The 27,421-nt window shown below is 55.0% G+C and overlaps 11 protein-coding genes across 11 annotated transcripts in view; 3 read left to right on the plus strand and 8 right to left on the minus strand.

Annotated features, from left to right (window-relative positions):
- Nucleotides 1-1,215: 1,215 nt before the first annotated feature.
- Nucleotides 1,216-3,241, minus strand: MONBRDRAFT_27738 (uncharacterized protein; the record flags this gene model as incomplete). The annotated part of the gene is made up of 8 exons (XM_001748200.1): nt 1,216-1,371; nt 1,517-1,617; nt 1,763-1,859; nt 1,981-2,045; nt 2,164-2,513; nt 2,654-2,699; nt 2,829-2,952; nt 3,188-3,241. 8 exons carry the CDS (start codon nt 3,239-3,241, stop codon nt 1,216-1,218), a joined length of 993 nt encoding a protein of 330 aa, XP_001748252.1.
- A 1,275-nt stretch (nt 3,242-4,516) lies between these two features.
- On the minus strand, nt 4,517-5,695 carry MONBRDRAFT_27739 (uncharacterized protein; the record flags this gene model as incomplete). The annotated part of the gene is made up of 1 exon (XM_001748201.1): nt 4,517-5,695. One exon carries the CDS (start codon nt 5,693-5,695, stop codon nt 4,517-4,519), a length of 1,179 nt encoding a protein of 392 aa, XP_001748253.1.
- A 1,046-nt stretch (nt 5,696-6,741) lies between these two features.
- Nucleotides 6,742-8,326, plus strand: MONBRDRAFT_38183 (uncharacterized protein). The gene is made up of 2 exons (XM_001748121.1): nt 6,742-7,696; nt 7,806-8,326. Exons 1-2 carry the CDS (start codon nt 6,891-6,893, stop codon nt 7,999-8,001), a joined length of 1,002 nt encoding a protein of 333 aa, XP_001748173.1. The 5' UTR covers nt 6,742-6,890; the 3' UTR covers nt 8,002-8,326.
- A 305-nt stretch (nt 8,327-8,631) lies between these two features.
- On the minus strand, nt 8,632-10,736 carry MONBRDRAFT_27741 (uncharacterized protein; the record flags this gene model as incomplete). The annotated part of the gene is made up of 10 exons (XM_001748202.1): nt 8,632-8,674; nt 8,772-8,947; nt 8,994-9,056; nt 9,277-9,348; nt 9,445-9,537; nt 9,696-9,775; nt 9,901-10,088; nt 10,180-10,241; nt 10,381-10,467; nt 10,563-10,736. The coding sequence occupies 10 exons, from the start codon at nt 10,734-10,736 to the stop codon at nt 8,632-8,634; spliced, it is 1,038 nt and encodes a 345-aa protein (XP_001748254.1).
- An 854-nt stretch (nt 10,737-11,590) lies between these two features.
- Nucleotides 11,591-14,242, minus strand: MONBRDRAFT_38184 (uncharacterized protein; the record flags this gene model as incomplete). Its single annotated transcript, XM_001748203.1, has 11 exons — nt 11,591-11,733; nt 11,789-11,859; nt 11,939-12,012; nt 12,246-12,371; nt 12,445-12,566; nt 12,641-12,737; nt 12,879-13,193; nt 13,337-13,407; nt 13,533-13,638; nt 13,725-13,865; nt 14,066-14,242. The coding sequence occupies 11 exons, from the start codon at nt 14,240-14,242 to the stop codon at nt 11,591-11,593; spliced, it is 1,443 nt and encodes a 480-aa protein (XP_001748255.1).
- A 216-nt stretch (nt 14,243-14,458) lies between these two features.
- On the minus strand, nt 14,459-15,676 carry MONBRDRAFT_38185 (uncharacterized protein). The gene has a single exon (XM_001748204.1). It carries the CDS (start codon nt 15,637-15,639, stop codon nt 14,545-14,547), a length of 1,095 nt encoding a protein of 364 aa, XP_001748256.1. The 5' UTR covers nt 15,640-15,676; the 3' UTR covers nt 14,459-14,544.
- Nucleotides 15,677-15,963: 287 nt separating this feature from the next.
- Nucleotides 15,964-17,705, minus strand: MONBRDRAFT_38186 (uncharacterized protein). The gene is made up of 7 exons (XM_001748205.1): nt 17,667-17,705; nt 17,510-17,557; nt 17,326-17,413; nt 17,039-17,214; nt 16,709-16,816; nt 16,359-16,533; nt 15,964-16,218 (listed from the first exon to the last, which is right to left on the minus strand). The coding sequence occupies exons 3-7, from the start codon at nt 17,387-17,389 to the stop codon at nt 16,130-16,132; spliced, it is 612 nt and encodes a 203-aa protein (XP_001748257.1). The 5' UTR covers nt 17,390-17,413; nt 17,510-17,557; nt 17,667-17,705; the 3' UTR covers nt 15,964-16,129.
- A 1,561-nt stretch (nt 17,706-19,266) lies between these two features.
- MONBRDRAFT_38187 (uncharacterized protein) lies at nt 19,267-22,528 on the plus strand (the record flags this gene model as incomplete). Its single annotated transcript, XM_001748122.1, has 6 exons — nt 19,267-19,536; nt 19,705-20,625; nt 20,743-20,920; nt 21,047-21,741; nt 21,794-22,012; nt 22,145-22,528. The coding sequence occupies 6 exons, from the start codon at nt 19,267-19,269 to the stop codon at nt 22,526-22,528; spliced, it is 2,667 nt and encodes an 888-aa protein (XP_001748174.1).
- A 555-nt stretch (nt 22,529-23,083) lies between these two features.
- Nucleotides 23,084-24,704, minus strand: MONBRDRAFT_27745 (uncharacterized protein; the record flags this gene model as incomplete). The annotated part of the gene is made up of 2 exons (XM_001748206.1): nt 23,084-23,935; nt 24,438-24,704. The coding sequence occupies 2 exons, from the start codon at nt 24,702-24,704 to the stop codon at nt 23,084-23,086; spliced, it is 1,119 nt and encodes a 372-aa protein (XP_001748258.1).
- Nucleotides 24,705-24,899: 195 nt separating this feature from the next.
- MONBRDRAFT_10430 (uncharacterized protein) lies at nt 24,900-25,749 on the plus strand (the record flags this gene model as incomplete). The annotated part of the gene is made up of 2 exons (XM_001748123.1): nt 24,900-25,232; nt 25,348-25,749. The coding sequence occupies 2 exons, from the start codon at nt 24,900-24,902 to the stop codon at nt 25,747-25,749; spliced, it is 735 nt and encodes a 244-aa protein (XP_001748175.1).
- A 644-nt stretch (nt 25,750-26,393) lies between these two features.
- Nucleotides 26,394-27,421, minus strand: part of MONBRDRAFT_10431 (uncharacterized protein) — a gene marked incomplete at both ends in the record, with an annotated part of 1,958 nt that continues 930 nt past the window's right edge. The window contains 2 exons of the mRNA XM_001748207.1: nt 26,394-26,759; nt 26,873-27,231. Coding sequence (XP_001748259.1) covers nt 26,394-26,759; nt 26,873-27,231 — 725 coding nt within the window. The remainder of the gene's footprint in view (nt 26,760-26,872; nt 27,232-27,421) is intronic.

The following is a 27,421-nucleotide window of genomic DNA, read 5'->3' on the forward strand; positions in this document are numbered from 1 at the left end:
TTGGGGGGGGGGGGGGGATGCAATAATGCGAGTGTGATGAAGGAGCAGTGCTCCAACAAGACAAAACGCCACACGACCAAGAAAGACCACCGAGTCACCTCGAGGCCCAGCTGCCAGTCGAGATGGCCCACGATGAGCAACAAGGCAGTGTCAACCAAATGCAGATACACAGGATAATCGGCCAGACAGGCAGACAAGCAGGCAGGTTGCACCCAAGGCAAGCGGCACACACACACACACACTCAAGGAAGAGGCAGAACGAGGGACGCTCAAGACACTGTTCCGGGATAGAACCCACAGCCTTTTGCACGCCACAATTCAAATGCATTGGGCACCAACGAGGGCTCTGCCACGGCTGTGAGACACACGCACGCACACAACGTATACTGGGGCTGCCGTTTCAAGAGCACACACGCACATGCTCGCGCCCAAGCAGGTGCATTCTCACTGGTCAAGCCAAGAACGACAAACCTCCCCAAAAATAAACCCTTTACAACCAAGCAAGACCGACACAAGAACACCATCACGCCCTAACTTCCCTCTCATCCCACTGAACCGCCCTTGCTGAACCTGTACCTCACTGAATCATATGGCGCTGCCATTTCACTCACACACACACACACACACACACACACACACACACACACACACGTTAGCAAGGGTTTCTTACAAAGATAAAAGAGAGAAATAACACATCCTTTTCTCGCTCTCTCTCTTCTCTCTCTTATATCTCTCTCTCTTTTTCTCTCTCTTGAATGTCTTGGTCTTGGGCCTGTTTCTCTTGAATGCCTCGCTCTAGAGGCCATCCCTCTGAAATCACTCGCCCTGTGGTGCCTTTCTCTGACATCAGCTCTGCTCTCCCATAAGTTCTCTTTCGTTCTCTCTGACAACCTCTGAAGCGCGCTCCGCTCTCAAACCTTCTCTGACCCTCTGACACTCTCTTTCTCACTCTTTCTTTCTCTCTTCTCTTCTTCTGCGGCAGTGGCTTTAGATAATTATTTGAATAAAGTTTTCACAAAAAATACACGCTAAACAATTCACACTTGACGGTGGGCACAACCAAATGGTGGTTTTGTCAGACAAAAGGATGGCGATGATGCAACCACTTTTTACTCTTCTTCACAAAAAAAAAAAGTCGCGTAGCGAACAAAATGGGGAGGGAAAAAGCTGGCGACGGCGGCGGCGGCGGCGGCATCGCTTCATCGCGAACCGTGCTCAGAGCTCGGCCACATCGGTTGGTTTTGCTCGAGTGAGAAGGCGATCATCCACGTCCATATCCAGGGTGGCCTCACCCAAGTACGCATCCACGTACGAGGCCAACTCAAAGCAACTAATCTCCAATCGGCTCTTACTGAGCACCAAATCGCAGTTCTACTCCACGGCCGACCAAAGGGTGAGGGAGTTCACGCCGTGAAGAATCAGGTCGCTGAACGTGAACAAGAAAAAAAAAAAAACAATAATAACACGGGGAAGAAAGAACGGATTGGACTGGACTGGACTGGAGCATGGGCAGTACCTTGCCGGGAATTGCATTGTGACGATTGAGGAAGCTGATTTGACTCTGTGACTGCTTCAGCATTTCCTTGTCATCGAGCGAGCGCAAGAGCTTGGTCAACACTGACCGAGCCCGTGCCACATGGAAGGACAAGGGATGAATGAGCTATCGGTGCGGTGTGGTCTGTCGCCAGGGAGCCATTTTGAAACCCCTAAATTCATGTCTGACAGGACGCCAACGACGCGAAACATTTGCTTGAGAATTTACCTTGTTGCGAGCGCAGACGAAGATGCACCACGATTGGAAAGAGTTGTGATTTGCGGAGCCTGTGCACAGAGTCTGAGCAGCCCTGCAAGATGCACATCTGCGCAGCCCCATGCCGTGAGCAGTTATCACGGCTGACTCAGCTGCACAGCAGGAAAAAACATTTGACCTTGCTGCCACCAAGACCAGCGTCAAGTTGTCGCCAAAGCAGGATCACCAACCTTGCCCTGCCTGGAGCTTTCGTAAATGTGATCAATCACTTCTTTACTAGCAATCTCTCGCACGTCTGTCAATGTCACCCGGCACGGGTACCCCGTCAATGTAGAGCTGAAAACAAAAGGCTACTTGGCTTCAATACATTTCTCATCCTGCTCCGGGGCAGGGAGGGTGAGCAGGCTGCTTACCTTCGATGGAGGCGGCCGAGTCAGCAGCTGAAGCCGTGGGAAGCCGCTGTCGACCTCCCCTAGGCGATTGCTGCGATGTGTCCAGATCCAATACTTCCACGTGCTCAGGAAAGGACATGACCAGGTAATCAATCAAAGCTTGGTGCATCATGTCAGTCAGAGCAAAGCCCGTGTGGCAGGGCCCAACAAATGCCAGAGGCCGGACATCGGGCGCCAATGCATAAGGGTTGGCAGTTTTGTTCAGATTGGGCGGCCGGAAAGTCACACAATCATCTGGATACGCCTCGTCACGGGCCTGTTTGTTAAACACAATGTGCAGCCGCTCGTCATCTTGGGTCGCCATTGAGATCCTGTCAAAACCACCGGCAAGCCCCAGCACAAGATGTCAAGATGGAAAGGTAAAAGTAAATGAAGAAAAAGGCCGAACACAGAAACGGTGCAAAACGCAGTCTGTGGCGCCTACGGAGCAAATCAGATCGAGGAGACGCACCCATCACCCTCGTCATCCGCCGAGGGCACCCGCACGCGTGGTCGTCCTGTTGGTGAAGCCGATGAATAACAAGGGAGGGAGAACAGAATCATGTCTTACACTGAAAAAACAAATCGGTGGCGCGCATGCCATATCTGAGGCCCGTGTCTCAAGGTCAACGCCAACGCCAACGTACGTGAGACGTGCCCCGAAGACCGCTCATTGTGATACTTGAGCAACCAGTTCTTTTCGCTTGGGATCATTCGACACTTCATGCCTTGACCCACAACGCGCCCCACCCACCAGCGGTCATCAATCACCTAAACCATGAGGACCAGCAGCAAACCACCCGCTTGAGACACGCGAGGAAGGTTCGCCCAGAGTTTGCAAGCTCAGAACAACGGCAACATGGGCAGCTAGGCTTCGCACATGGGCAACTTGAACAAAGTCCCCAGGCCGAAAGACGACAGGAAACGTCGTGACCTCGGGGTCGTTGCGCCCATCATAATACACGTTGCTCCGGAACGAAAAGGCTACCGTCCCCTCCTGTCGAACCCCCAGCAAATTGGTGAGGTTGGCTGTTGGCTGCACCACATCATGCGCGACCATGCGGCAGCCAGAATCAGGCCACGACCTTGATGTTTTGCAAGTAGCCTTTTCTCTTGAGCAGTGCTTGAAGACGCGAGGGCTACAGGCGTGACACCAGAGGGATCATGAGGACATTGACTTTTCCAGCTACTCGGCTGCATGGGCATCAGCGTCCGAGGACACAAGCGCAATGTGCTTGCGTACCACAAAGGCTTTGACGTTGGGCTGAACTCGAGATCAGCGGCAAGAAACATGCCAATGCGGCGCATCAACGACCAGAGCGCATGAGTACTGCGCAGCAAACGCCAAGTATGCCATGATCCAGTGAATCGCCTCGCACCTCAACCGCTGCCGTAGCCGTAGCTGCCGCCATCATCGACCCAAACCAGGATCAACCTCCACGAGCTGGATCAGATTTGTGAAATGGGATAGACCCTGCTCAGTCAAGACACACAGCAAATGAGCAGAGCAAATGCAAGGGCAATCATCGCCCGCCACCATGACATGAACTAAACCAGACCACTCTGCCCCCGTACCCGATACCATCATTTGGGCGCCTCGCTCAGCGTCGCGTTCGTTGCCCCCGCCCCCTTCTACCTAGTCAGATATAAAATAGCATGACAACATTAACGTCCATATAAACGTCAAAAACCACCATCTTTGCTACAACATCCTGACTAATGCATGCACTTGATAGCTTGAGAATATTAATGAGCCTTCAATAACTTTGAAATAATCTACATGAAACCTCAGTTTTAGTACAAAACGTTCAGGTTTAGCTGCGACACATTGCCTTGGCGTTTCAAAAAAAAGTGAAATTTCGCGATATTTTTTTTTTTTTTTTTTCATCTCGATGAGTATTTAGCAGGAGGGGGAAAGATACACAGTAAGAGAGCTACCTTGCGTTGAAGCATAAATATGTGTTGATGGATGCTGCTTACTGACCACTCGAGCTGATGAAGACATGGAACAACAATACCATCAACCACCCCAAAAAGAGAAAAAGAGAGAGGAAGCGATGATGTGCCAATTTTTTTAAATTCGTCAACTGCATGTAGCTATGGATTCACGGCGACTGTGTTGCCGACTGAAAGTCACGCCCACACACCCACACGCACTCACACCTCCTTTCGGCAGCACTTTTCACACAGAACACATGCCATTCATTTATTCATATCTTCTTCATCTTCTCTGTCTTGTCGTGTGGAGCACAGAGCCCACCCTGCACGGAGGTATCCCGCTGCTTTGAGCAAACATCACGAAAACAAACAAAGTAGCTCGCAGCGCGAGACCTGGTTAAAAGAAATCAGCTTCATTGTCATTGGTATCGGGTTCGCTCTTGACGACAGCACCCGTCTGACTTGTGGGCACGTCCATGTACACTTGCGGCTGCTCTTGGGAAGGGCCTCGGGCTGAGTGCGACGAGGCGGGCGTGGTGTCATTGAACAGAGCTCCATACTCGTCCACTTCGCCCTGATCTGCCGGGGTTGTGCTGACAGCGACATATGAGAGCAGGCCAGCGGCACGGGCTTGTTCCACGAGCTTGTCGTTCTCAGGCGTATCTTTGCTGTGCAGGGGAAAGGCATCCAGTCCCACGACAGGGGCCTCGTTGGGGTCGAACAGGTAGGCGCGGACGGGATACAGCTCGCGGTAGGCGCCCTTGATGGCAGCCTCGGAGGCACCGGTAGCGTCGCCCACGGCGACGAGGGCCTTGGCTGAGCTTGAACCACGGCCCAAAAGGTAGTAGTAAACGCAAACGGCAGCCACCGTGTCTGGTTTTTTGCCATCGAGCAGATGCAGGACTTTGCGCACAACATGCACGATATGACGAACAGAGGCCACGTTGCGAAGTTTGAGCTCGGCGCAGATGTTGGGCAAGAACTCGGCTGGATCGGCGCTGCCGACCATGATGCCCACTTCGTCGTGCTCCTCGAGGATGGGGGTGAGATTGCGGCTAGTACGCAACAAGTCGCGCTCGGAAAGGTTGGCGTAGGTGGCAATGACGCGGGCCGGCTTGGCCACGTTATTGTTGCGGCAAGCCAAGAAGAGGCAGGCAGCAGCTATGTACTCGTGACTGCGACTGGTGCGGGTGCCAACGGTCAAGACGGTTTTGCAATAGTGCTTGGCCTCGCGGACGACGTGGGAGCTCTCGAGGCCGATGCGACTGGCCAGGGTCTGAATCATACCATAAACCTTGCTCAGGGTCTTTTGGTTGGTGGCCTGGGTCCGGTGTTGCCATTGTGCCCAGGGCAGCTCAACCTTGGAGTGACCCACCATGGTGGAGAGCTGACCATCCTGATAGAGTTTGTCCTCGGCTGCACCCACGCGCGAGGGGTCGGCATTGGATTTATTCTTGTCCGAGTTGCCGAAATTGCGCCACTCCGTGCCCTGATCAATCACCTCGGCCAGCGCTCGCCCACAGCTGGAGCAAACGACAAACCCTTCGCTCTGGATGGGGATGGAGTCTGGATGCATGCTGCATCGTTCCGCAGCTTCGTGGTCCATCTCACTGATCAACCGCAACCAGCCAGGCCCCAACCAAACACGCGCGTCGACAAGGCCAAAGGAGTACCGCACGTCAGCCGCAAGGGCACACAGTTGCAAAGGCGGCGCCTTTGACCAACTTGAGGTGCTTCTCTGGCTTGTACTTTGATGCTTGCGCCCCAACACTTTGTGGCTAGGTCCAGCAAAACGAGGCGGGGCTGAGACGATTCAGGGTTGCAATGACTCTTGAGCCCTCGACGTCACAGCCAATGGTGCAGATCCAGGGGCAGGAGAAGCCAGGTGAGACACAACCACCCTCTTCACCCCATTCAAGGGCACACCTGCATTCACCAACACCCACCACGCCTCGCCATTCAAAAGTCCGCCAGCAGCAGTCGCCGTTTGCTCGGCGGCCGTATGAGCTCACTCCACCATTCGACTCGGAAAAAAAAATGTCTCTCCTCTCTCTCTCTTTCTGTCTCTAACTTTCTCTCTCTCTCTCTCTGTGTCTCTCTCTCTGTCTCTCTCTCTGTCTCTCTCTCTGTCTCTCTCTCTGTCTCTCTCTCTCTCTCTCTCTCTGTCTCTCTCTCTGTCTCTCTCTCTCTCTCTCTCTCTCTCTCTCTCTCTCTCTCTCTCTCTCTCTCTCTCTCTTTCTCTGATTCTCATTCTCTCTCTCTCTCTCTCTCTTTCTCTGATTCTCATTCTCTCTCTCTCTCTCTCTCTCTCTCTCTCTGTGTCTCTCTGTCTCTGTGTCTCTATCTCTATCTCTGCAGCATGTCAGCAAAAAGAAAATGCTGACATTGGGTGATGAGAGATTTGACGTGGCAGCTTTCAGTAATCATAAGGGCCCGCCTAGAACAGTCTTTTGTATCAAGCACATTCACACACACACACACACATGTACAACACACAACACACACATTCTCTCACACACAACATTTTTCTTGCTTTGCATGCTTTTTCTCTCTCTCTCTCTCACTCTCTCACGTTTTTTTTTTTCCGAGGCGCTTGAGTCAGTGTGCATCAAGGTTTAGAGTGCACCGTTGAGTGGGTCGAAGTGTCGGGGCGCGGATCGCGGGCTGAGCCTTGGATCTGGGTATTGGCGAGGCTGGCTTGAAGGTTGATTCAGGCCTGCATTTTGCTGGATACGTTTTGAGAGGCCGTCGGTAGCAGTGGGAGCGGCGGCATGACGGGCGGGACGGGGGGCGGTCAGGCCGCACCGGCACACTCGCTCTTGGATCTGCTCTTCTGCACGGCTGGAATCTATGCCTCGTACATCACGTACGGCTACCTGCAGGAGGGGCTCTACGAATATGTGAGCCCGACGGGCCAGGCCTTCAAGGCCATGGGCTCTGCCACGGTCACACTGTTGATCGTGCAAGTCTTGCTCAGCGGCCTATACGCCTTGATCACGAGTATCATCAAGAAGGACAAGCCCATGGGCTTGGGCTTGGACTTTGCCGTGCCGGGACTGACCTACATTGGTGCCATGCTCTGCTCCAACGAAGCACTCAAGTATGTCAACTACCCCACCCAGGTTCTGGCCAAGAGCTGCAAGCTCGTGCCCGTCCTCCTGGTCAACGTGCTCTACTACGGCCGCCGACCCAGCATGCTGCAGTACCTTCACGTGGCCCTCGTGACCGTCGGCATCATCCTCTTTCGCTGGAAGGCTGGTCGAGACAGCAGCGAGTCCAACACCACCTATGGCCTCCTTCTCCTGGCCATGAGCTTGGCCATGGACGGCATCACAGGCCCGGCCCAGGAATGGATCCGAGATCATCACAAGCCCAGCAACGAGCAGTTTATGTTTTACTGCAACCTGTATGGCCTGGTCTACCTCCTCGGTGGCCTTTGCTTCATGGAAGACGGCCTCAATGGTCTGCTCTTTGTGGTCGATCCTCAAAATGCCCCTTTCCTCGGCCGCCTCATCGTCTTTTGCATTTGTGGTACCATTGGTCAAAACTTCATCTTCCTCACACTTCGCAAGTTTGGGTGCGTTCCGTCACCCGCGTTATGCGCCCGCTCGCTTGACCCAAACCCTGAAAGCCTTGTCGGGACGGGGATGCGCTCACTCACGCTCTGTTCGCTCCGCATCTGGCAGGAGCCTGGCCCTAACGACCGTGACCACGACGCGCAAGTTTTTCACCATCCTCTTCTCGGTGGTGGCCTACGGTCACGTCCTGGGCTTCTCGCAATGGATTGGGGTGCTCGTGGTCTTTATCGGCCTCTCCGTGGACGCCGTCGAGAAGATGCAGAAACGCAGCTCCTCGGCGCCCAGCTCTAAAAAACGTAGATGACTAGTTTCGGACCCGCTGCTGGTGGTGGAGCCTCTCCCATTGGTTCACCCCAAATAGCCGTGTCGCTTTGGTTTAATTTGTCTCCCTTCGCTTTCGACCGATGGAATGGATTTTCTCTTCGATTTGTGAGTTCCATCCAACGAATGTGCTCCAGTGTGCGGCTCGTGACGGATACCTTGCAAGGCCCTTCATCAAAGTGCGGCACACATCAGATTCAAGGTTTCTGTTGGTTGCGCTCTGCTCTTTACACACGAGCACAGCCATCCGTTTTGTTTCTTCTTGTTGTTTTTTTCTTCGAGCTAGAATCGATCAGGCCCCTTCTTGCAATTATTTATGCACCCACAAGCTGGTTTTTAAAAGTCTGACATTCATATGCCCATGCGTTTACACGCAATGTTAAGATGATAATTTTCTTCTCGATGGGTGACTCGCATGCCACAAAGGCGTGTTGATGCAGCCCTGCCTTCCCAAACTCAACTCACAACTGAAGATGCACCAAACCCCAATGCCAAAGGCGTGCAGTATCTGTCGCACCAACAAATGAGAAGTGCTTGCTTTCACTTGTAGTAGCCACGGAGGACGGCAACACAACAATGTGGCACGAAAACACACAAAAAAAAGAAGGATGGCTCATCGAAAGTGGACATCGGCATCGTTCATGGCGCTCAATAAGCTACGGGATGCAACGCCACGAGGTAATGAGCTCCCAAATTCTGGTCAAAGTTGGATAAATGGGACCCCTTTGAACATGACGGGCTATCACCACGCACCTGAGGAAATCATCAACATCGAGTTGCTTGGCGCGCTTTTCGCCAAAGCCGGTGGTCGTCAGCACGGCATCGATGTGATCCTTGATGTCAAACTTGTCTGGCACCTCCTGTTGTTTGTGCATGGGCAGGCCGAGGGAGTAAACAAGTGAGCACCCCTTGCTGCAGCCCTGGGCACGCTTTGCCCAACCCGGAACCAACAAAATTAGGGCCAAGTCCACCAACCCGGGGTGGTTGCGCGGCGGCGCAGAAGATGCGGTAGTTGCTCTCAAGAAGCTTGAGCACGCTCTGGTCACGGAAAGGTGGGTAGCCGGGTGAGGTTGCCGAGGTTGCCGAAGTTGCCACTCCCGCCTGCTCTGTGTGTGTGTGTGTGTGTGTGTGTGTGTGTGTGTGTGTGTGTGTGTGTGTGTGTGTGTGTGTGTGTGTGTGTGTGTGTGTGTGTGTGTGTGTGTGTGTGTGTGTGTGTGTGTGTACATGCAAGAATGAGCAGAAGCAGAAAGCGACTCACCTTGGAATGGAAACAGGCTGCCAGAGTTTTGTTCTTGCGGATAAAGGCAATGCGCAACAAGCCATCCCATTCCTGGTGCAAGTGTCCCGGCGAGTGAGCTAGAGCAGGACCACAATGTGTTGCTGCTGCTGTTGGCAACCTGGCAAGCCTTTGGCGTGACGTTCGCACCTCAAAATCGACTGGCGGAGGGGGGTTGCGCGGCTCGATGCGTACAACGGACGACTCGACCTTGGGCGGTGGCCGAAAGTTGTTGCGGCCCACCTGCACAAACATGGCGAAACAACAGCAAGCACATTTACCACCACCACCACAAAAAAAAAGGAGAGAGAGAGAGAATAAGAAGAAAAAGAATTGGCAAGAGCAAGACAAAAAAAAGTTGGGGTGCGAGAAGGCACACGAAACGATGCGCTTAGGCACACCTTCATGACGTGATCAACGCGGGCCAGGAGTTGTGTGTTGACGCTGAGACGACAGTAGAGGGCATCGCCTGGCTTGGCGACTATCCGGGCAACCACACGACCAGGCAGAGATGAGGACAGGGTGGCCTGCTGCATCCCCCCGGTACACACATGCCATTCGTGCAGCGTCTGTTGTGCTTCGTCAATATGATCGAGCAGGTCGTACCCAGACGCTGGGCAAATTCGCGCTGAAACATGAGCACGGCGCAGCGGAAAAGGGGACGATGAAGCAGAATCTTAAACACAAAGGGAGACGAGATCTGATAGGGCATGTTGGCCACGCAAACGTCAAAGAAGGGCAGGTCGGCCTTGAGGACGTCACCCATGACCAAATGCAACTTCCGATGCAACGGCCTATCATCGGGGACACGGTCAGAAAAAGCACGATACAGCGCCGCGCTAGACGAGAAGCGAGGCCGAGGCGGGATGGGCGGGATGGACGTACGTGCCCATGACACGCTTCTGTAGTTCAGCAGCCAGGCGAGGATCAACCTCACAAGCCACGACCTGGAGATCGTGCGTCACCACAGGCAGGTCAGATCAATGTCAGAGGGTCGAAGGTTGAAGCTGAAAGGTAGGCAGCACGGGCGTTTTTCGTTTTTTTTTGGAGCTGGAAAATCTCTCTCGCAGGCGCCGGGGGTCACACCTTTTTGCCTTTTTCAAGGAGCTTGACCGTCAGGTTACCGGTACCGGGACCAATTTCAAGGACCGTGTCCGTTGATTTGATGGCGGCCTGTGCGCAGTCAAAGGGGCACGAATACGCCACATGTTGAGCGGGTGGGTCGGGGCCTGCGAAATACACCACGATGCGCTGCGAGCTGCGGTCACCTTGTCAATGATGCCCTGGACAACGAGGGGGTTTTTCAGGATATGCTGACCAAAGTCCTTGTTGAAGACAATACCGCTCTTCACGGCCGAAGCCGCGGCGGCAGCGCGAGGAGTGGAAGCCGGCAGGACCTCATCGGTTGAGCGGCCGCGGCCCGACTTTTTCATCTTGCCCATGGCGGGCGGGTGTCTGGGTGTTTTGATTCACCGAAAATATTGAAGCAGGCCCTGTTAAAGAACCCAAGCCGCTCGACATCCAATGCAAAGAGCACGATAAAGACAAGTGCACAGGGGTATAGGATCGAGGCCAAGCGCAGGAAACCAGAGAGCTGAAGACCAGAAAGGAAAAAGGAAGGCGCAGGAAACCCAGAGGGAGCGCTGGAGACCGGGGGGCGCGCGCGCCAATAAATTCAACTCGTCGACCAAAACGCTGCCGCCCCGCCTTCACGTGGTAGTCTGACAATACCTCGAATCTAACAATACCCCGGCTATTTAAACAACCTCTTATTGCCAGTTTATATGGAAAATTATACTCGGTCACGGCTTGCGTGTGGTGGAGAGCTTGCATGTGGGGTAACACACTGACCGTCCAGCGTCTGACATTCGTGTTACGATGTTGTGTGCGGTCCCCTTGTCGTCCGCGTCTCTGCCCGTAAGGGTAAAGGCGTAGGCGAACTGCCCCGGGGAAGGTCTGAGAGGAGAGCAACCTCCCCTCGTGAGGAGGGCGGTCATAATGTGGCTGCATGGCTTACCAGCAACGTGACATGTTGTACGTCACGCGCCTGAGCGGTCTTGGTCGTCGTGGAGGCCATGGGGGCTGGTAACAGCCTGCGTGGTGGAGACGTTTGTGAGTCGTTGGGGTTTGAAACTTGGGGCTGTGGCTCAGCAACTGGAGTTCAATTTGCAAGGCAGGGCGCGGCTTTGGCCGTCCTTGGAACACAATTCAGACTACTCCTCGACCACACGCGCCCTTTCTTTTTTTCTTTCCATCGTGTTGTTAAATTGAACGGTGCTCCACTTCGTCCTTTGGCTTATTTTCCTGCACCCATTGTTGCCGCGGGTGTCTGACGACGCCTTCCTGCATAAGGGTTGTCGGTGGCTATTGCTGATGTTTGGTGCAGGCTGGTCGTCATGTCTAGGGGGTTTGAATTGCCGCCGCCTCGAATATGCCTGGCTGGAGGATCAAGGACCAACCCCGAGCTGCACTGCAAGCGGCTATCGCAGCTCACCCTTGAGGTCGTGCGCAATGCTCTGTCGCACCCGATCCTGGATCTCATTGACCTCCTCGGTCGTAAATGTCCTACAAGTCCCAAATCGTCACGTCAGCGCCCCGCCCGAGGATGGCATTGACACGCTGCCTCGGCGACAAACACACTCACTTGTCCATTGAGCGATACACGATGCGATAGCAGTGGCTGGTGCGACCATGCTTGGGGTGCGTAAACTCATCAATCTACACGCGCACGTGTGTGTGTGAGGAGAAGGGGGGGTTGAGTACGCGTCCGGCATTGGCGTGAGCCTTAGCCCGTTGACAACGAAGGACAACGAAGGAAGAAAGCACGACGCCTCCGCTTTGGGCCTCTGCTTTGGGCCTCCGCTTTGGGCCTCCGCTTTGGGCCTCCGCTTTGGGCCTCCGCTTTGGGCCTCCGCTTTGGGCCTCGGCTGGCTTTGCACAACAAAACATACCAGGAAAATGCTCTCCACCAGATCACCGGCAATCTCGCGCACTAAATCCGCCAAATGGTTTGGCGAATACGCCTCAGGCAACCAGAATGTCACGTCCCGGTCCGTGGGCGGGTACTTGCTAAATGGCTACAAAATGTCCCTGATCAGCCTTGCACACGACAAGGCGAGCCTCACTAAGACGGAGCTTGCGCCTCCTCACCTGAAACTTCATGCTGTGCAGAGGTCGATCAGCTGCAAATTGCTGCAAAAAGCGCTCGTCTGTCGACCAGAACAAACGAATGTCCGGAATCTCAAACAAGATCATGGCGATGCGCTCGAGACCTAGGCAGAAAAGCACAATCGTTTTCTGAGCTTCATCAGCACGCGAGGCCACGCACCAAAAAATGCAGACCTACCAATGCCAAAGGCCCATCCGAGGCAATGATCGGTCCCTGCCTCATTAAGGATTGCCTGCTCCACAACCCCACACCCCAGAACTTCCAACCACTCGCCCTGCAAGCGTGAAGAAAGAGGCCAGATGTATCAGGACCATCACACTAGGTTCCCCAAAAAGTTGCTTTGCAACCCTTCTTGGCGCCCGGGCAAGATGCCTAAGACGGCCGGTCATGGGTGCAGCTATCTCGTATCCCCCACCTGGTAAAAGATCTCTAGCTCAAGGCTGGGATGAGTAAAGGGAAAGTAGGCTTCGACCCATCGCTGTTCCACTTCCCCAAAAAGGTGCTCAATCAGGCCTAACATGTACAGGCAGCGCGCGGGGGGCATCAGGCTGTCGGGGCACACTAATTTGATCAAGATGGGCAGCCTCGCTCGATGGCCCTGTGAGGTGCTGGCCGTACCCGAAAGCGTGGCCTTGAGATCGTTAAGTGCATAGGTGGCAGCGTCGAGGGTGTGGGCCTCTTGATGTTCGGGCCGACGATCGCTGCGGTCCGGCGTTGCGCCCTCATGTATCTATGGGGCGTAAAACAAAGAAAAAATTGTAAGCTGTGCTGCCTCCTATCCAAAATGATGCTCACTGCATGTGGGCCGACTGCAGTCACGGTAAAAGTGCGTATCAAAAGGAGCGGGCTGCGATATGACCCAGCCTAACGCACCACGACATCTCGCAACAGCTTGACGCCTTCCACTTGATGGAAGACGGGATAGTGATTTCTATCAATCTCGTCTGCAGCCACACGGAACGACCGGCCCTTGGAATCAGCGTGTTGTGCACGCGACCTGCCAAACACGGGCCTTGGCGGCGGACAGCGGGAGAGGACGACGTGCGGGTTGAATCGTGATCCCCCCTACCTCGCCGATAGACATCACCAAAGACCAGAAAGGCATCGAGGCCCTGACGAATCAGCTCTGCCTGATGAGCACTTGTGTGGGCTCGCAAGAGTTGTTCCTTGTTAATCTGTGAGAGAAGCGCAAAAGACGGAGGTTGAGCTCTGGCGCGTGTCCTGCACAAAGCTTGGAGACCCGGCATGGTCCGGCACGCACATAGTAGTTGTCGCTGCGGCTGCGGCTGACGTGGTCGGCCGGGACCAACAGCGAATCGAAATTTTGCTGGACGGTAACAACGGGATGCAGGCTGTCGAAGATGGCGAAGGAGGGCCGACCACGCACGCGAAAGCGGTCCGTCTGAAAGTAATTGGCAATGGCCCCCTGTTGTGGCCATATGGCCCCAAAACACCACTGTAAGCTCAAGCTCCGGGCAGGCACAGAATGCAGGAAAAGCCAGCAGGAATACCGATCAATGGTTGCAAGGGAGGCAGGCAACATGCCTTGAGAATTTGCAAGGGATGGTCGGGCTGGAGGTGCAGCTGGCGCTGTGTCTTGACCAGGATGGAGGGTGTCACGTTTCCATACTCATCCGGCACGAAGCTCCGCCCAGCCACCTCAATCGGCTCTCCCGACACCAGCTGCTGTCGACATGCCAGCGCTACATGCAGCGACCTGACCCCCACAACGCTGCCAACCTGTGTCCAACCCGCCCGGACCCCTGCTACCGCCCGCATCGCCGCTGCCATCTCGCAGCCCGTGTGTGTGTGTGTGTGTGTGTGTGTGTGTGTGTGTGCCGCGTGACTGATGTGAAAATGTCAGCATCAGTGTGAGTTTTATGCAGAAGATTTATGACTTAATGCAGATATCATGACATGCCTTTGGTTTAAAGTTGCAGATACATTTAGAGTTTATGAAGGTGTTGGCCCAAGAACGACCATCCATCTTGCAGTGACTTACATCCATCAATTGCAGGGACCTTCGGTTGACTGACGAGTCCCCCGCAGTCTAGCTAACCTATCATGGTTGGAAATATGCGTCAGGGAAAGGCCGAGCCGCCATACAGGACCGCATGGCCCTCTGCGACGGGGCAGAGCCAATGCCACCAGTTGGCTGGGATAAAGAGGGTGGGCAGCTCCTCAGGAACAGCGTGCAAGTCAAAGAGGTAGCCGCCAGCCTGGGCCACGCGCCGCCGCAAGGATAGCAAGTCTGCATGGGTGGCAGGAACGTCATCCCAGTCAGCCGCCCAGGTCGTCTCTGGCGGAAGTAGCATGACACGCTTGCGCCCGCGCAGCGCCGTCAAATAGGTATGCACAGGCACGGCACGTGGCGCATAAATGTCGCGATGGCAGCCAATGTGCGCATCTCGGTGGCTCAGAATCACTTGGTCGTAGGTGGGGACGTGCACGCTGGCTGGAAACCACCACGAAGGGTGTGTCATGCGTGGGTACTCAAAGGTGGCCCAACACCGCCGGTCTGCATAAACGGCCTCTTGCACAATTTCCTGGGCCTCTTGATGCCCGCTCAGGCACTGTCGCTCGTTTTCGACGTCTACGTTGGGGAGTCGGCTGCTTGAACTGCGGTACAGGGTCTGCGCCAGCGCCAACAACTCTTCAGCCGCAGTCGGTGCTGCCGCCGAGTTGTCGTCAGCCATCTGCTCGTGTAGTTCCTGGAGGGTGTCCTCCAGTTCAGAAAGGCCAACCCCTTGCAGCGTCCAAAAGGGTCGTCCTGCTGTCAAGAGACGACGACGCGGCCGTCCGGCAAAATCTGGCGCAATGTGGGGACAGGTCTCGACCGATGACTCGTCCTCCGATGCAGATTCAATCTCTTCCGCGGGCTCTGGCATCCAAGGGAAGGCATCGCGTGCGGGATACTCGCCATCAAAATACACACAAAGAGAGCAGGCGGGAGCCAAGTCCTCGCCCATCGGCCCATCCAAACGGTCCTCACAGGCTTTCTCGAGCGGCACAGGTTTGTCATTTAAGGCTGCGCCAGCCTGAACAACGCTTTTGACCGCAATCTTGTGCGGTCGAGACTTGGCATGCTTGCGCTGAGCCCGCTCCCCCGCCGCTCCCTCAAGATGCCCATCCACCACCAGCTGCCCACAAAGCTGACAGATCACCCCGCCCGCCATCCTCTCAACACGCGGCCGTCCTTCCAGCTCCGCCGCCGTCTTCAAAATGATGACAATTTCGAGCGAGTGTGTGTGTGTAGAGAGAGATAGAGAGAGAGAAAGAAAAGCAGAGGGATGAAGAGAAAGACACACACACACACACACACACACACACACACACACACACACACACACACACACACACACACACACACACACACACACACACACACACACACACACACACACACACACACACACACACCAAAAACAGGAGCAAAACGACTCTCGGATCCCTTGGATCGTGCGTAATGACAATGGGAGAGGCATCGAGACGGGGACCTTCACGTTAATATAAATTGGACCGGAACACACACCAAGGCATCGGAAAGCGTGTGTGTGGACCAGGGCACATGGGCACTCTGAACGACTCGATAGGGACAAAACACAACAGAACCAGATGCTTCTCTTCTAAGCATCAACAGTATCAGGGAAAACAACGGCAGCTCGGTTATTGGGCCTTGTCCGCCTTGGCAGCGCTCTTGGCGTGTGCGCGCTTGGCTCGGTCAAAAAGCACGAAGAAGATGAGCATTGACATGTCTAGGGTGGGCAAAGGATGCATCCAGTGGCGAAAGCAAAGGCAGGCATGAAGCGTGAGGATGCCAATAAAGCTGGGCCACATTGAGGCTCGACATGGCGCGGGGGCTTGTTGTGTCGCAGTGCGAAAAGATGGCACGTACAGACAGCCTGAATCCAGCACCAGGAAAAGAAGCTGCTGTGGCAGTAAAAGACGCCGTAGGCCGCCACAAAGGCATAGAAGATGCAAAAGGCAAACTGGGCCAGCTGCAGCATGGTGACAAAGCGACCATACTTGCGGATAGCGGGCACCCGCACAGCCACGGCAAAGTATGCATACTACCATACGTTCGAGTGGCCATGTACAGAAGAAGGGGGGAGGGGAGGACGCACAGGATGCACAGGATGAGGAAGTGCAATCATCGGATTCCGAGGAAAGGAAGCGATCCAGGTGCTGCCGTACGGCTGACAAACACTTTCATGTCTCATGATAACAGCGTGATGGGCCACATACCATGACCACGTGGACAAAGGTGTTGGTGATGACGCCCATGAAGCTTGAGTCGACGGGCAAAAACCAGGCGTGCCAACCGATTGAGGGAGTAATGGCATGATGGTATAGCTAGATGATGTGCCAAGATGGGACAAGTGGCAGGAGTTGAGGTGAGCTCCAGATACTTTCTTTTGTCGCTCAGACCCACAGCGCCCCCCTCTGCGTCTCGCGCTCGCTCTTCCTCCCGCTTGACAAGGCATAAAGTGGCCGAAAATGTTGCTTCTCCAACTGTTCTGTCTTTGACTGGTCAACATGCCGCACGGTGGGGCGGGTGGGCGTGATGGTACACACCTGAAGGTACCAGGCCACGGGCAGGCCCTGCTCATGCTTTTTAGCGAGGACAAGGAGGACCGTGTCGATCATCTCAATGTACTTGGAGGCATGAAACCACCAGAACCAGTACTCCATGCCTTGACGCAGCGTCCACTCGCGATCGCAGGCCAGCAAGGTCGCATCGTAACTGTTGGCTGTGGCAAACAAGATTGCGTGAGCTTGGTATGCCGCCATGCGCGATATGAAGAGTCAGAGGTGGCGGGCAGAGGCCGACGGCTAGAGGCCAAAGGGGAGACAAGATGTACCATGCAGGTTGCGCCAGAGGGTGGAGGTGATTCCCACGCACATCCAGGCGGAGAACAAGCTCATGACGGCGTTGTAAATGACCTTGAACTGCATATTTGGGTTTGAGGATGGGGCAACTCTGTCAGGACACTCAACGGGTGGATACTTGGGGCAAGGAAATGGGGGGGAAGGGGCTCAACTGACTGTTTTGAGTTCGAGCCGGGGCCAACTCTTGGTCACGCGGATGACAATCTAATTCCAAACATCAAGGGCAAGAGTATCAGGCCGGCAAGTGAGCTGGGCGATCCAGGTACAAGTAGGTGATCTGGAGCACGGGCGAGCTGGGGACGAGCAAGTGTACCTGGATGGTAAGAAGATAGAGGGCCGGGCAGATGACGAGATCAACCCACATTTGACCGCGCCAGCGTGCTGCTGGGTGGTCTGGGGTGCGGGCGTGCCAATCTGCTTCGGGCCATAGGGCAAGTTCCGGCCAAGCGTCGGGCCACAACATGATGTTGGCTTGAAGAGGATGCTTCACCAGAGCTTGAAGAAGTCGGTAGTTGCTGAGAAGTTTAAGAGCTGTGAGAGCTCAAGACTTGGGTGTCCAAGATCTGCGATACCGCTGGAGCAAGGAGGAGATGGATCGCCAGCAGAGAAGGGGGAAGATCTGGCAACCTTCGCGCCGCGGGGCGGGTAATCAGATAAGAATCGTGGGCTTGCACCCTGGTTGAAGAAAAACGGTCACCGTGACGGCACAACACTAAGGAGATTGGAAGCGCTCTGCTTGAAAGGAGCCAGATGAGAGGATGAGCTGGCGTGTGAACGATATCGGCATGTGAGGAAACCTTTACGCCTGATCATGTATGTTCCAGTCTGGGAGCAAGAGTAGCGATCACACGGTAGGAAAGACTCGGCAAGGCGGAAGCAGACGAGTGGCTGGCATGACAGGAAGGCCTCATTTCGAGCGCACGGCCAGGAGAAAGACGACGAGAGGGAGTGAGGGAGCGAGACAGAGAGAGGACTGACACAGACCAGCGCAAACAGGAGAAGACAGATTGACAGACAGAGTCACAGACAGAGCAGAGCGGGGGAGAAGAAACCCATCAGCACCGCAGACGAGAACGAGAACAGCAGCGGTGCCCCAAGCCGGCCCGACACGACGCGACGAATACGGCGCTGCAGCAGCAGCAGCAGGACTGCACACTTTGCACACACCGCCCACCTGGCGCGTACCTCTACACTTGAATTGTAAATTATCACACGTCTATGCCATATTAAACTGGTATAGGTGTTGTGTGTGCCACACATAAAAGACGTTGGAGTCACACTTGGCGGTCTGTGACCCCTATACACGTGCTCAAAGGGCAAAAAGGTGTGTCAACTTTTTATTTACTTGTGGTACTTTTTAATTATAATGCCTAAGCCTACGCTGTTTAACTCGTGGGCGAACCTCCACAGCTGGCACATCGCCTATTCTTAGCCCTATAAAGCAGTCTTTTTATAGACCATTAGTGCTTGTAAGAACTAAAATTCTAGTTTATGAACTGGAATAGAGCTCTTATGCAGAAATGTTAACACCTCCCATGTTAGTTATCGCAGAGAAAAATCTTGTTTCAGACGAGCGGCCGAGATGGCTCCCTGCACGCAATTTCGGACTTCTCACACACACCTCCGCCGTCGCTCCTGACTCTTGAGCTCGCCTCACGTGCTATCTCGTTCACTTTCTTCCTCGCATCGCTTGAGATCGCCTGTTGCTGCTCCCTGCCCCTCTCTCCTTGCCCTCTTTCTCTCTCCCTCTCCCTCTCTCTTTCTCTGTGTGTGCTGCTAGCTCTTGTGGCCTTCTCTAAAATAGTTTTGTCGCCCTCCCCGCTCGGCTCGGACTCGAACTCTTTCTCCTCCTGGCTTGGCGAGTGCTGATCTGCAGGCTTGTTGCAAGCGCTTTGGATTCAAAACACGCCACCATGTTTCGACAGCACATGGCTGCTCACAACCCGTTTATGCCTCATCGGCTGGTCCAAAACCCCTACCATTGGCCACTTTTCACGCAACTCGAGCTGCTCCAGAACACCATCGAACAACGACGCACGACACCCACCATTGGGTTTGAAATCACAAATGAGCTCAACTTTGGCACGTTGACGATCGATCCCGACGACGAGGATACCGAGCCCACGAATGAAGACCTCACCCGCACCATCTCCATTATTAACCACACCCCGCGTAACTGTACGGTACGTCGCCCTCTTGGTTCTTGCCTTTGAACCACAGATCAGCACCCCGACACCATGCACCTCCTTGCCCCCCGCTAGCACCAATCACACCACTGAAGTTTATCAAGCTTTTGCAACTTTTTTTTTCTCGCATCACTAACATACACTGGCCTCTGCTTCTCCCTTCAGGTTATAGGACTCAAGTGCCTCCAGCCCACCCGGGCCCTGTCGTGGGATTGCCATGATGTACCCTGCAAGGCCCGCCCAAACACAGAGGAGACGATTGAGTGCTACCTGGATCTCAGCGAACTGAGCTTTGAGCACACCCCCTTTGTCCACATTGATATCCATTTGGTCGTTATGATTGCGGAGCCTGGACTCAACGCCGCCACCTGCCACCCTATCCACGTCACGGCCTTTGTTCGCAATGCCGCCGCCCTCCGTGATCTTGATCCTCGGAGTGCCGAGTTCTATCCTCCCACCTTTTACACCGCCCTTTCTCGGCGCACTCTTGTCGACACGCTCCCCACGTCCGTCTTTGACGCGGGCGCCCTTCCCGAGGTGGCCCAACCCCCGCCTACCCAGGACATTGCGCTTTTCAATGCCAAGCGTGACGTTGAGGTCGCCGAGCAGCAAGCCCGCCCCTCCAACCTAAACCCGCCCCAGCTTCAAAGCCGCCTTCTCCAACTCGAAAAGGCACAACACGTGCTGGACGTGGATAAACTCACAATCATGGGTGTCAAGTGGCAGTTCAAGCGGCGAACATTCATCAAGGATGAAGAGGTCGTTTTTATCGCCGTCACCGTGCCTGGCATGCTCGAGGGCCGCCCCCATCTCGTTCCCGCAGACCCAGTGGAGCTTTCCTGCATCTATAGCACTTCTGCGGGAGAAGTCAAGGCCCCGTCCTACCTCTGTCGTGTCTGGAACAAGATTGGTACCGATGAGGTCCTGCTCGCCTGTCCCCACACCCTCAAGCTTGACAAGCCTGGGCCCGCCACGACCGTAGCCCTGCGCTTCTTCGCTCAGACCCACGCTTTTGACTTTCTGCAAACCTGCATCACCGACAGCATCCCCAGCACAATGCAAGACCCAGTGATCAATGACTCAAAGGTAGCTCTGCCCCGCCCTGCTTGCCATCGTCACACCTAGACTTGCTACAGCGTCGGTCATCCGCCCGCAGCCCCGAGGCCATCCTACACCTCTCACTCTGTCATCGCATGCTTTTAGCTTGAAGCCCTCACCAATTTAATCCAAAGGGTTGACATGCCCTGTACCTTCTTCAACGACGCTCTCAATCCCGAGCAGAAGGCTGCTGTCCTCACCACGCTTCGCCGCACCAAGCACCTGCTGAAGAAGAAAGTCAGTCGTCTACCACCATTCCTCGTTTGGGGCCCACCTGGCACAGGTAAGCAGCTCTGCCCTCCAACGCTGGTCTTCTGCGTGATGTTTTTTTTTGTTTTTGTTTTTTTGAAATCTGGCAGCGTCCAAGTGCTCAACCTTTTGCTCCTAACGCTTGCTGTGCATTCGCTAGGCAAAACGGAGACGGTGGCGGAAAGCGTTTGTCAAATTTTGGCTCGGCCTGAATTGGGCTCAATCCTGGCGCTCTGCTCGTCGGATGCTGCTGCTGACGTCCTAGCACAGCGCTTAATCTCCAAAATGGTCACATCGCAGCAAATGCTGCGACTCAACTGGCCTTGGCGCTTTCGTGCAGAACTGCCGACACCACTCCTCGCCTTTTCGCGCCTCTCGCCCGAAGGCCGCTTTATCATACCTTCGGAGCACGAACTCAATGCCATCCCCATCATCATTTGCACCACCATGACCGTCAGTCTCCTACCATGCAACTACTCCTGCAACACCATCATTGTGGACGAGGCTGCACAAGCCATTGAGGCCGAGCTGTACACGCCCCTGCGTTTTGCCACCAAGCGCACCAACTGGGTGCTGGTTGGCGACCACAACCAGTTGGGTCCCGTGGTTCGCAACGCCAAGGCACGTGAATGGGGCCTCGGCCGATCGTTGCCGGAGCGCCTCATCCAGTACCCGGTCTACCGGCCCAGCATCGACAGCCCCCTCTGCGTCCGACTCTGCAAAAATTATCGCTCCCACCCGGCCCTGCTCGAGTTGCCCTCTCGTCTCTTCTACGACAACCAACTCGAGGCCTGCGGAAACCCTCTTGAGCTTGACAGCCTGTCCACCTGGTCAAAACTGCCAGTGGAGCACAATGTACGTCCCTTTGCTGGCGCCCACAAAGCACTTGCCATGCGCTCTGCTGCAGCCCGACCTAACAATTGCGTGTGCACATTTGTACGACGGACAGTGTCCCATGCTAATTCACGGCGTGAATGGAAGCGCCATTCGTCTTGAGCACTTGGGTGGCTTATGCAACCCGGCCGAGGCTGCAACCGTGGTCAGCTTTATTCAGCGGCTGCTCGATGATTATCCTGGCCACCTCTCGCCCAAAGACTTTGGCGTGATTGCCCCCTATCGCCTTCAGGTGGGTGACGCATTGGGCGGCAACTCGTGTTTTTGGCGTTTACTCTGACGTGACAGCATGGCCTTCAGGGCACGAAAGGTAGCGCTTGTGGTTTGATGTCTCACGGCTCGGGTATGTATTCTCTCAAAACAGGTGCGGCTACTGCGCAAGCGTATGCGTGAGGTTGACCTGGGCGCTGTTCGTTGCGGCACGGTGGATGACTTTCAGGGCCAAGAGGCCAAGGTGAGGAGTGGACAGACCCACAAAAGAAGTCTCTTTACCCAGATTGTGCGCGCGTGTACATTCATGGTTGTAACAATGGTATGTTTGCGATTGAGAAAACAGATTATTATCGTGTCCACTACGCTGGCTGGGGAGCTGGCCCTGCTCAAACACCGGGCCAACTCGGACCCCGTGGGCCATTTGATGCGCGACAGCCCAGACTGGGATCTCTTGGGCAACCGACACCGCTTCAACGTGGCCATTACTCGTGCCAAGGTAAGAAGGCCCCTGATATCAACGACACGTGGCCCTTGAGGATTTGATAGTTGGTGGCGTCTCATGACTGTGTCACTTGTGCTTTGAAAAAAAAAACCGAAAAAAAAACGAAAAAACGAAAAAATTATATCCCATGCAAGGCCTTGATGGTTGTTGTGGGTGATCCACTGGCGTTGTCGCGGGAGAACTATTGGAGCCAGCTTTTACGCCATTGTCTGGAGCGCGGGGCCTATAGTGGATGTGCATGCCCGGGCCTGATTCCAGACCACCTGGTCACAACGCCCGGTCATCCCCGCCATGTAGTTTCGAGCGGTGCTGCCCAATACCTGGGTGGCAGCGCCGATCGCTCTGCTACTTGGGGTGACCGCAACGATCTCAATGATCTTTACGCGGACAGCATGGAATTGCGACGGGTCTTTTGAATTGCACTTTTTGAATTGAGCGAACGACGTTCATGGCATGTGTTAAATTTCTCAGTGGCATTCGATAGCAAACGATTCTCTTATAACCATTAAAGCAGGGGCGTGGGTGGCCGAGCATGACTTCGAGCGACAACACGGCGAGGGACTCGAGGGGGAGGCCATGGTGCTGAATCTAGGGGCGCCAGGCAAAGTCTGCAATGACGGGTTTGTGATCGGAAGAGACATTGCCTCGATCAATGATACAGTTGGTGCAACGCAAATGATCCTCCCAGGCGCGGTTTGTATAGATGTAGTCAATGCGGGTGTTGAAGCGGCATGTCAAGACACTGTCGCTGCGGCGGTTACAGCGGGCATAAACGTCGACCCAGCCGGCGTCGGCAATGGTCTCGCAAAGGGAGGAAACGGGGGCTTCCCAGTTGGTACGGGCGCGAATATGGGCGATTTCGGCCCAACGGGTCTCAGAGTAGTCAGACTTGGTAAGGGCATTGAAATCACCGGCAAAGAGCTGGGGGCGGGCTTTGCGGGGTGCGGGCTCGCTGTGGATGCGCATTACCTCCTGCCATTCCGTGTGTCGAGTGGGCTCGCGCCGATGATCCAAATGCACGTTGTGGAGCAGGAGCGAAGGATGGCCCTCGATGTCGAGCTGCACACACTTGATGCGCAGCTGTTGGCGGCCAGAAGGGCCGGCACCGCGCGGTTGCTCCGGGGAGCCGTCCTTGGGCCGCACGGCGGCAGGCAGACTGACCATGGGATGGCGTGACAGGATGGCGTTGCCAGCAAAGGTCACAAACGCCCATTTGGCTGCGGGGCGTGGCCCAGGGGCGCAGCGGGTCAGAACCTCACAATACCACTCCAGCACCATCTTTCCCAAAGGGTTGAGGTCTGGCACCAGGCGACTCGTGTAGCTGGCATCGTCCTTGGTAAAGAGGCGAAAATTGCTAAATTCTTGAAGGAGGTACACGTCGGCATCGTACGCGACGAGCTGAACCAACATTTCGTCAAGGCGCGGCTGCCCGTCGTCATCCTGCAAGCAGTGCACGTTCCAGGTGCAAACACGCAAGGCGTCGGGGTCGTGCGCCACACCCAGCTCTGCAGGTGGTCGCCAGTTTGGCAACAGGCCTGCCGCGCTTGCCATGCTTGCCAATCGTCCTCGCTGCACTGCACTGCTCTCGTCACTTGGCCAAGGGGCTCGCACCACAAATTGGAAATGCAACGCTTACGCAGTCGGAAACGAGAAACGAAGCTTGAGAGCTCCTGCACACTGATGCCTTGCTCGGGCAAATATCCATGCGTATGTGTGTGTGTGTGTGTGTGTGTGTGTGTGTGTGTGTGTGTGTGTGTGTGTGTGTGTGCGTGTGCGAGCCAAAGGGACAGACGGCGGCAACACAGAGACAGCGAGAGCGATGCAGAGACAGCGACACAGACAGCAGCGACACAGACAGCAGAGACGGCCAAACAGAGCGCAAGAGAAGAGAGGAACAAAATCGCGCCAAAGTTGGCATCTCATGCTAATTTAAGACTATTACGCAATGGCTGCTCGCATCGCGGAGGGAAAGAGAGAGTGAGAGAGACAGACAGAGAGACAGCCAGAGAGATAGACAGAGAGATAGACAGAGAGATAGACAGAGACAGAGACACAGAGACACAGAGACAGAGGAGTGAGTGAGGAATCCGGGGCGTCCAAAGTCGGAAGGAGGTTCAATCTGGGTTCGGCCGTGTCCCCTCCCCTCCCCACCCACACACACACACACACACACACACACACACACACACACACACACACACACACACATATATATATACGTTGCCTCTCTCCTGCCTTGGCTTGTCTTGGGGCACAGGGCCGAACAAGGCCGCCGATCATCCGCGCCACATCCTCACAAACAGGGCGTCAAGCCGGTTCGAGTGCGATCCAGAAAAGCTGTCGCCGAGACTTTTGGCAAAACGCTATTTTCAACCTTTCTACAAGCTCGCGTTGCATCGACATCATGCCCGCTCCGCCGCCTCCTCCTACGCCTCCGCCTCTGCCGCAAAGTTCCTCGCCACCCGCTAGAAGACGGGTTGTTGATGTGGTGAGCAGCATTGAAGAGGCGAGCTCTCGTCGAGCCGTGCTTCAAGCGATCCATCATGGTGTTGCGCTGAGTCGCACCCAGCAAACCCCCGCCCCAACGCAGCCACCGCCACCCCCCATGTCCCACCCTGTGAGTGTGCGGCCACCGAGCCCGCCTCGACCGGCACCCTTTCGCTTGGTCATGCGGGAGCTCTTGTATCGCATTCCAAAAACGCCGTCTATTGATTGTGTGGCCCCACTTACATTACCGGTACGCCACACCTCCGATGGCATCCTGATGGCAGGCACCCCGTGGTGCAACACCGCTTGCCCAGAGTTCTCCAATCATGGTGCTGCAACAGCTCTCATGCTCCACATGTTCTCAGGTGCTAGATCCCGACGCAGAAATTCCCGCTGCTTTTAAGTGTCCAATCACTTTGGACCTCTTCAAGGATCCAGTGGTGGCCCAAGATGGACATACATACGAGCTTGAAGCCATTCGGCATTGGGGTGTTGAACACAAAACCTCGCCCATCACCCGACGGCCCATCGACGTGGAGGCCCTGGTTCCCAACCATGTTCTCCGAGGTTTGATCATGGCCTGGGCCGAACAGCACGCGGCACAACCCTCCGTGAGTTCCAGCTCTGATAGCAGTGCCGAGAGCCTCGAGGCACCTGATCCCAGCAGGCTGGGCGCTGAGCAAGCCGCTCCCTCTTATCCACCCTGCCCCCCCGTTTCACCGGACGCAACCCAGCCATCATCCACCCATCAGTCATTGTATGATTGATGACTCGAAGAAGCGTGAAACGGCAGGCCCGTCCGCACGCACACACGAAAAGAGTGAGCAGAAAAAAAGTAAAGGAGAAAAAGAACGCCTGGGCTCGTCAATTGATGACACAAAACCCACAAGCATGAAAGCATTTGCAGGAAAACTTGACACATGAGGGGTAGGCTGAGCGGGTGACGTCATGACATCTACCGGCTTAATTGGACCCCGATTGGCGAGGCATTGGCGTGGTGCTGTTGGCACGATAGGGCATTGGCGTAGTGCTATTGGCCCGGTAGGGCAGAGGTGTCATGCTGACTCGATCCCCATTTGGAGCGGCCACTGCACCTGCAGCTGGTCCATCTTCGGTACCCAGCCATTCGGGAATGTTGAGCGGAATCAGTTGATTGGTAAGGCTGGCCGAAGGTACATTGGAAAAGGCCACACGCTTGGTCGTCCATTCCAACAAGCGCGTTGTCTCTGCAGCACGCTCTGAAAGGACCATGCTAAAACCAAAGCCAGGTGAAAGTGAGGAGCAGGCACACACACACACACACACACACACACCACACACACACACACACACACACACACACACACACACGCACACACACACACACTGCAGCCACGAGGCTGGACCGGTGTCCTGGTTATCCACGAGTGCCTTACCGCTTAAAGTCGACAAGCATGGCTTGCGATTGGGCTACGGCGAACCGGGCTTTAATCTTGTTCACCAGCTCTGGTTGGTCCTGCACTAGAGTGGCAGCGCCCAGAGCCTCTTCGTTCCAGAGCAAGGCTCGGTCAAACTTGCCCAAACGTGCGTGCAAGCTGGCCAGTCGACTGCACGTCTCAGCGGTCATGTGATGCGAGCCCTGGTGCCGGCTCAGCTCCACCAGACGCTCAAGATACTGCCCGGCCATATCGTATTGTTGTTGTTGATCATAACAGCTTGAGAGTCCGAGACAAGCAGACATTTGACTTGAGCCATCTGGCGTGCCATCACTCAGCAGCTCAAGGCAACGTGAATAGTTCTGGTGGCCACCAAGCATGCCGGAGATGAGCAAGTGCGGCGCGCGCTGGTCAGCACCTCAACGACAAGTGACCAGTTCAAGATCACACGCTGCACAACCCCACGCCCACAAACCTCAATGGCAGCGTCGAGTTGCGCGATGTCTTGGTAAAAGTCGCCGAGGCGAAGATACACGCAACGCTGGCTAGCGGTGTCATTGCAAGCACGGGCGGCACCCAGGGCTTCCTCAAAGCTGCGGGCCACGGTGGCATGAACGTCGGCATCATTGGGATTTGCCTCGTGCCACAATTGCTGGATGTGTGCCAGCAAAAGCCGGCAGAGCGACTTTTGCCCAGCAATGGCAATGTCAGCCAAACGTTCAAGTGCTTCGGAAGAGGGCGCAGCGTCGTCGGCTGGCGCGGCGCTGGGGTCGACGTCGGCCGTGGCCATTTGAACGAGCTCGCGCAACGACCCCACCGCATTCTGAATCTCACCTATTAACAGCATTACCAAATGGCGCAGGTGTCAGGGGTAGCATGGGTCAAGAGTATAAGCAAAGTGCTTGCTTGTCAAGTGATCCCCGTCGTTGTCGTTGTCGTGTTTTGTTTTTTGTTTTTTTCTTGTTTTTTTTTTTTTTGTTTTTGTTTTTTTTTTTTTTTTTGGGGGGGGGGGGGGGGGGGCCAA

Source organism: Monosiga brevicollis, genomic scaffold, assembly GCF_000002865.3.
Source record: "Monosiga brevicollis MX1 MONBRscaffold_21 genomic scaffold, whole genome shotgun sequence".
NCBI lineage: Eukaryota > Choanoflagellata > Craspedida > Salpingoecidae > Monosiga > Monosiga brevicollis.

What these genes read in the sequence shown, in the direction of transcription:
- MONBRDRAFT_38183 (XM_001748121.1), top strand. Translation starts at nt 6,891, where the DNA reads ATGACGGGCGGGACGGGGGGCGGTCAGGCCGCACCGGCACACTCGCTC. An exon ending in CTCACACTTCGCAAGTTTGG is followed by an intron (nt 7,697 to 7,805) that starts GTGCGTTCCGTC and finishes CGCATCTGGCAG; the next exon opens with GAGCCTGGCCCTAACGACCG.
- MONBRDRAFT_38185 (XM_001748204.1), bottom strand. Translation starts at nt 15,639, where the DNA reads ATGGCGGGCGGGGTGATCTGTCAGCTTTGTGGGCAGCTGGTGGTGGAT.
- MONBRDRAFT_38186 (XM_001748205.1), bottom strand. Translation starts at nt 17,389, where the DNA reads ATGAGCTTGTTCTCCGCCTGGATGTGCGTGGGAATCACCTCCACCCTC. An exon ending in CCTTTGTCCACGTGGTCATG is followed by an intron (nt 16,534 to 16,708) that starts GTATGTGGCCCA and finishes AACGTATGGTAG; the next exon opens with TATGCATACTTTGCCGTGGC. An exon ending in GTGCTGGATTCAGGCTGTCT is followed by an intron (nt 16,219 to 16,358) that starts GTACGTGCCATC and finishes TGCCCACCCTAG; the next exon opens with ACATGTCAATGCTCATCTTC.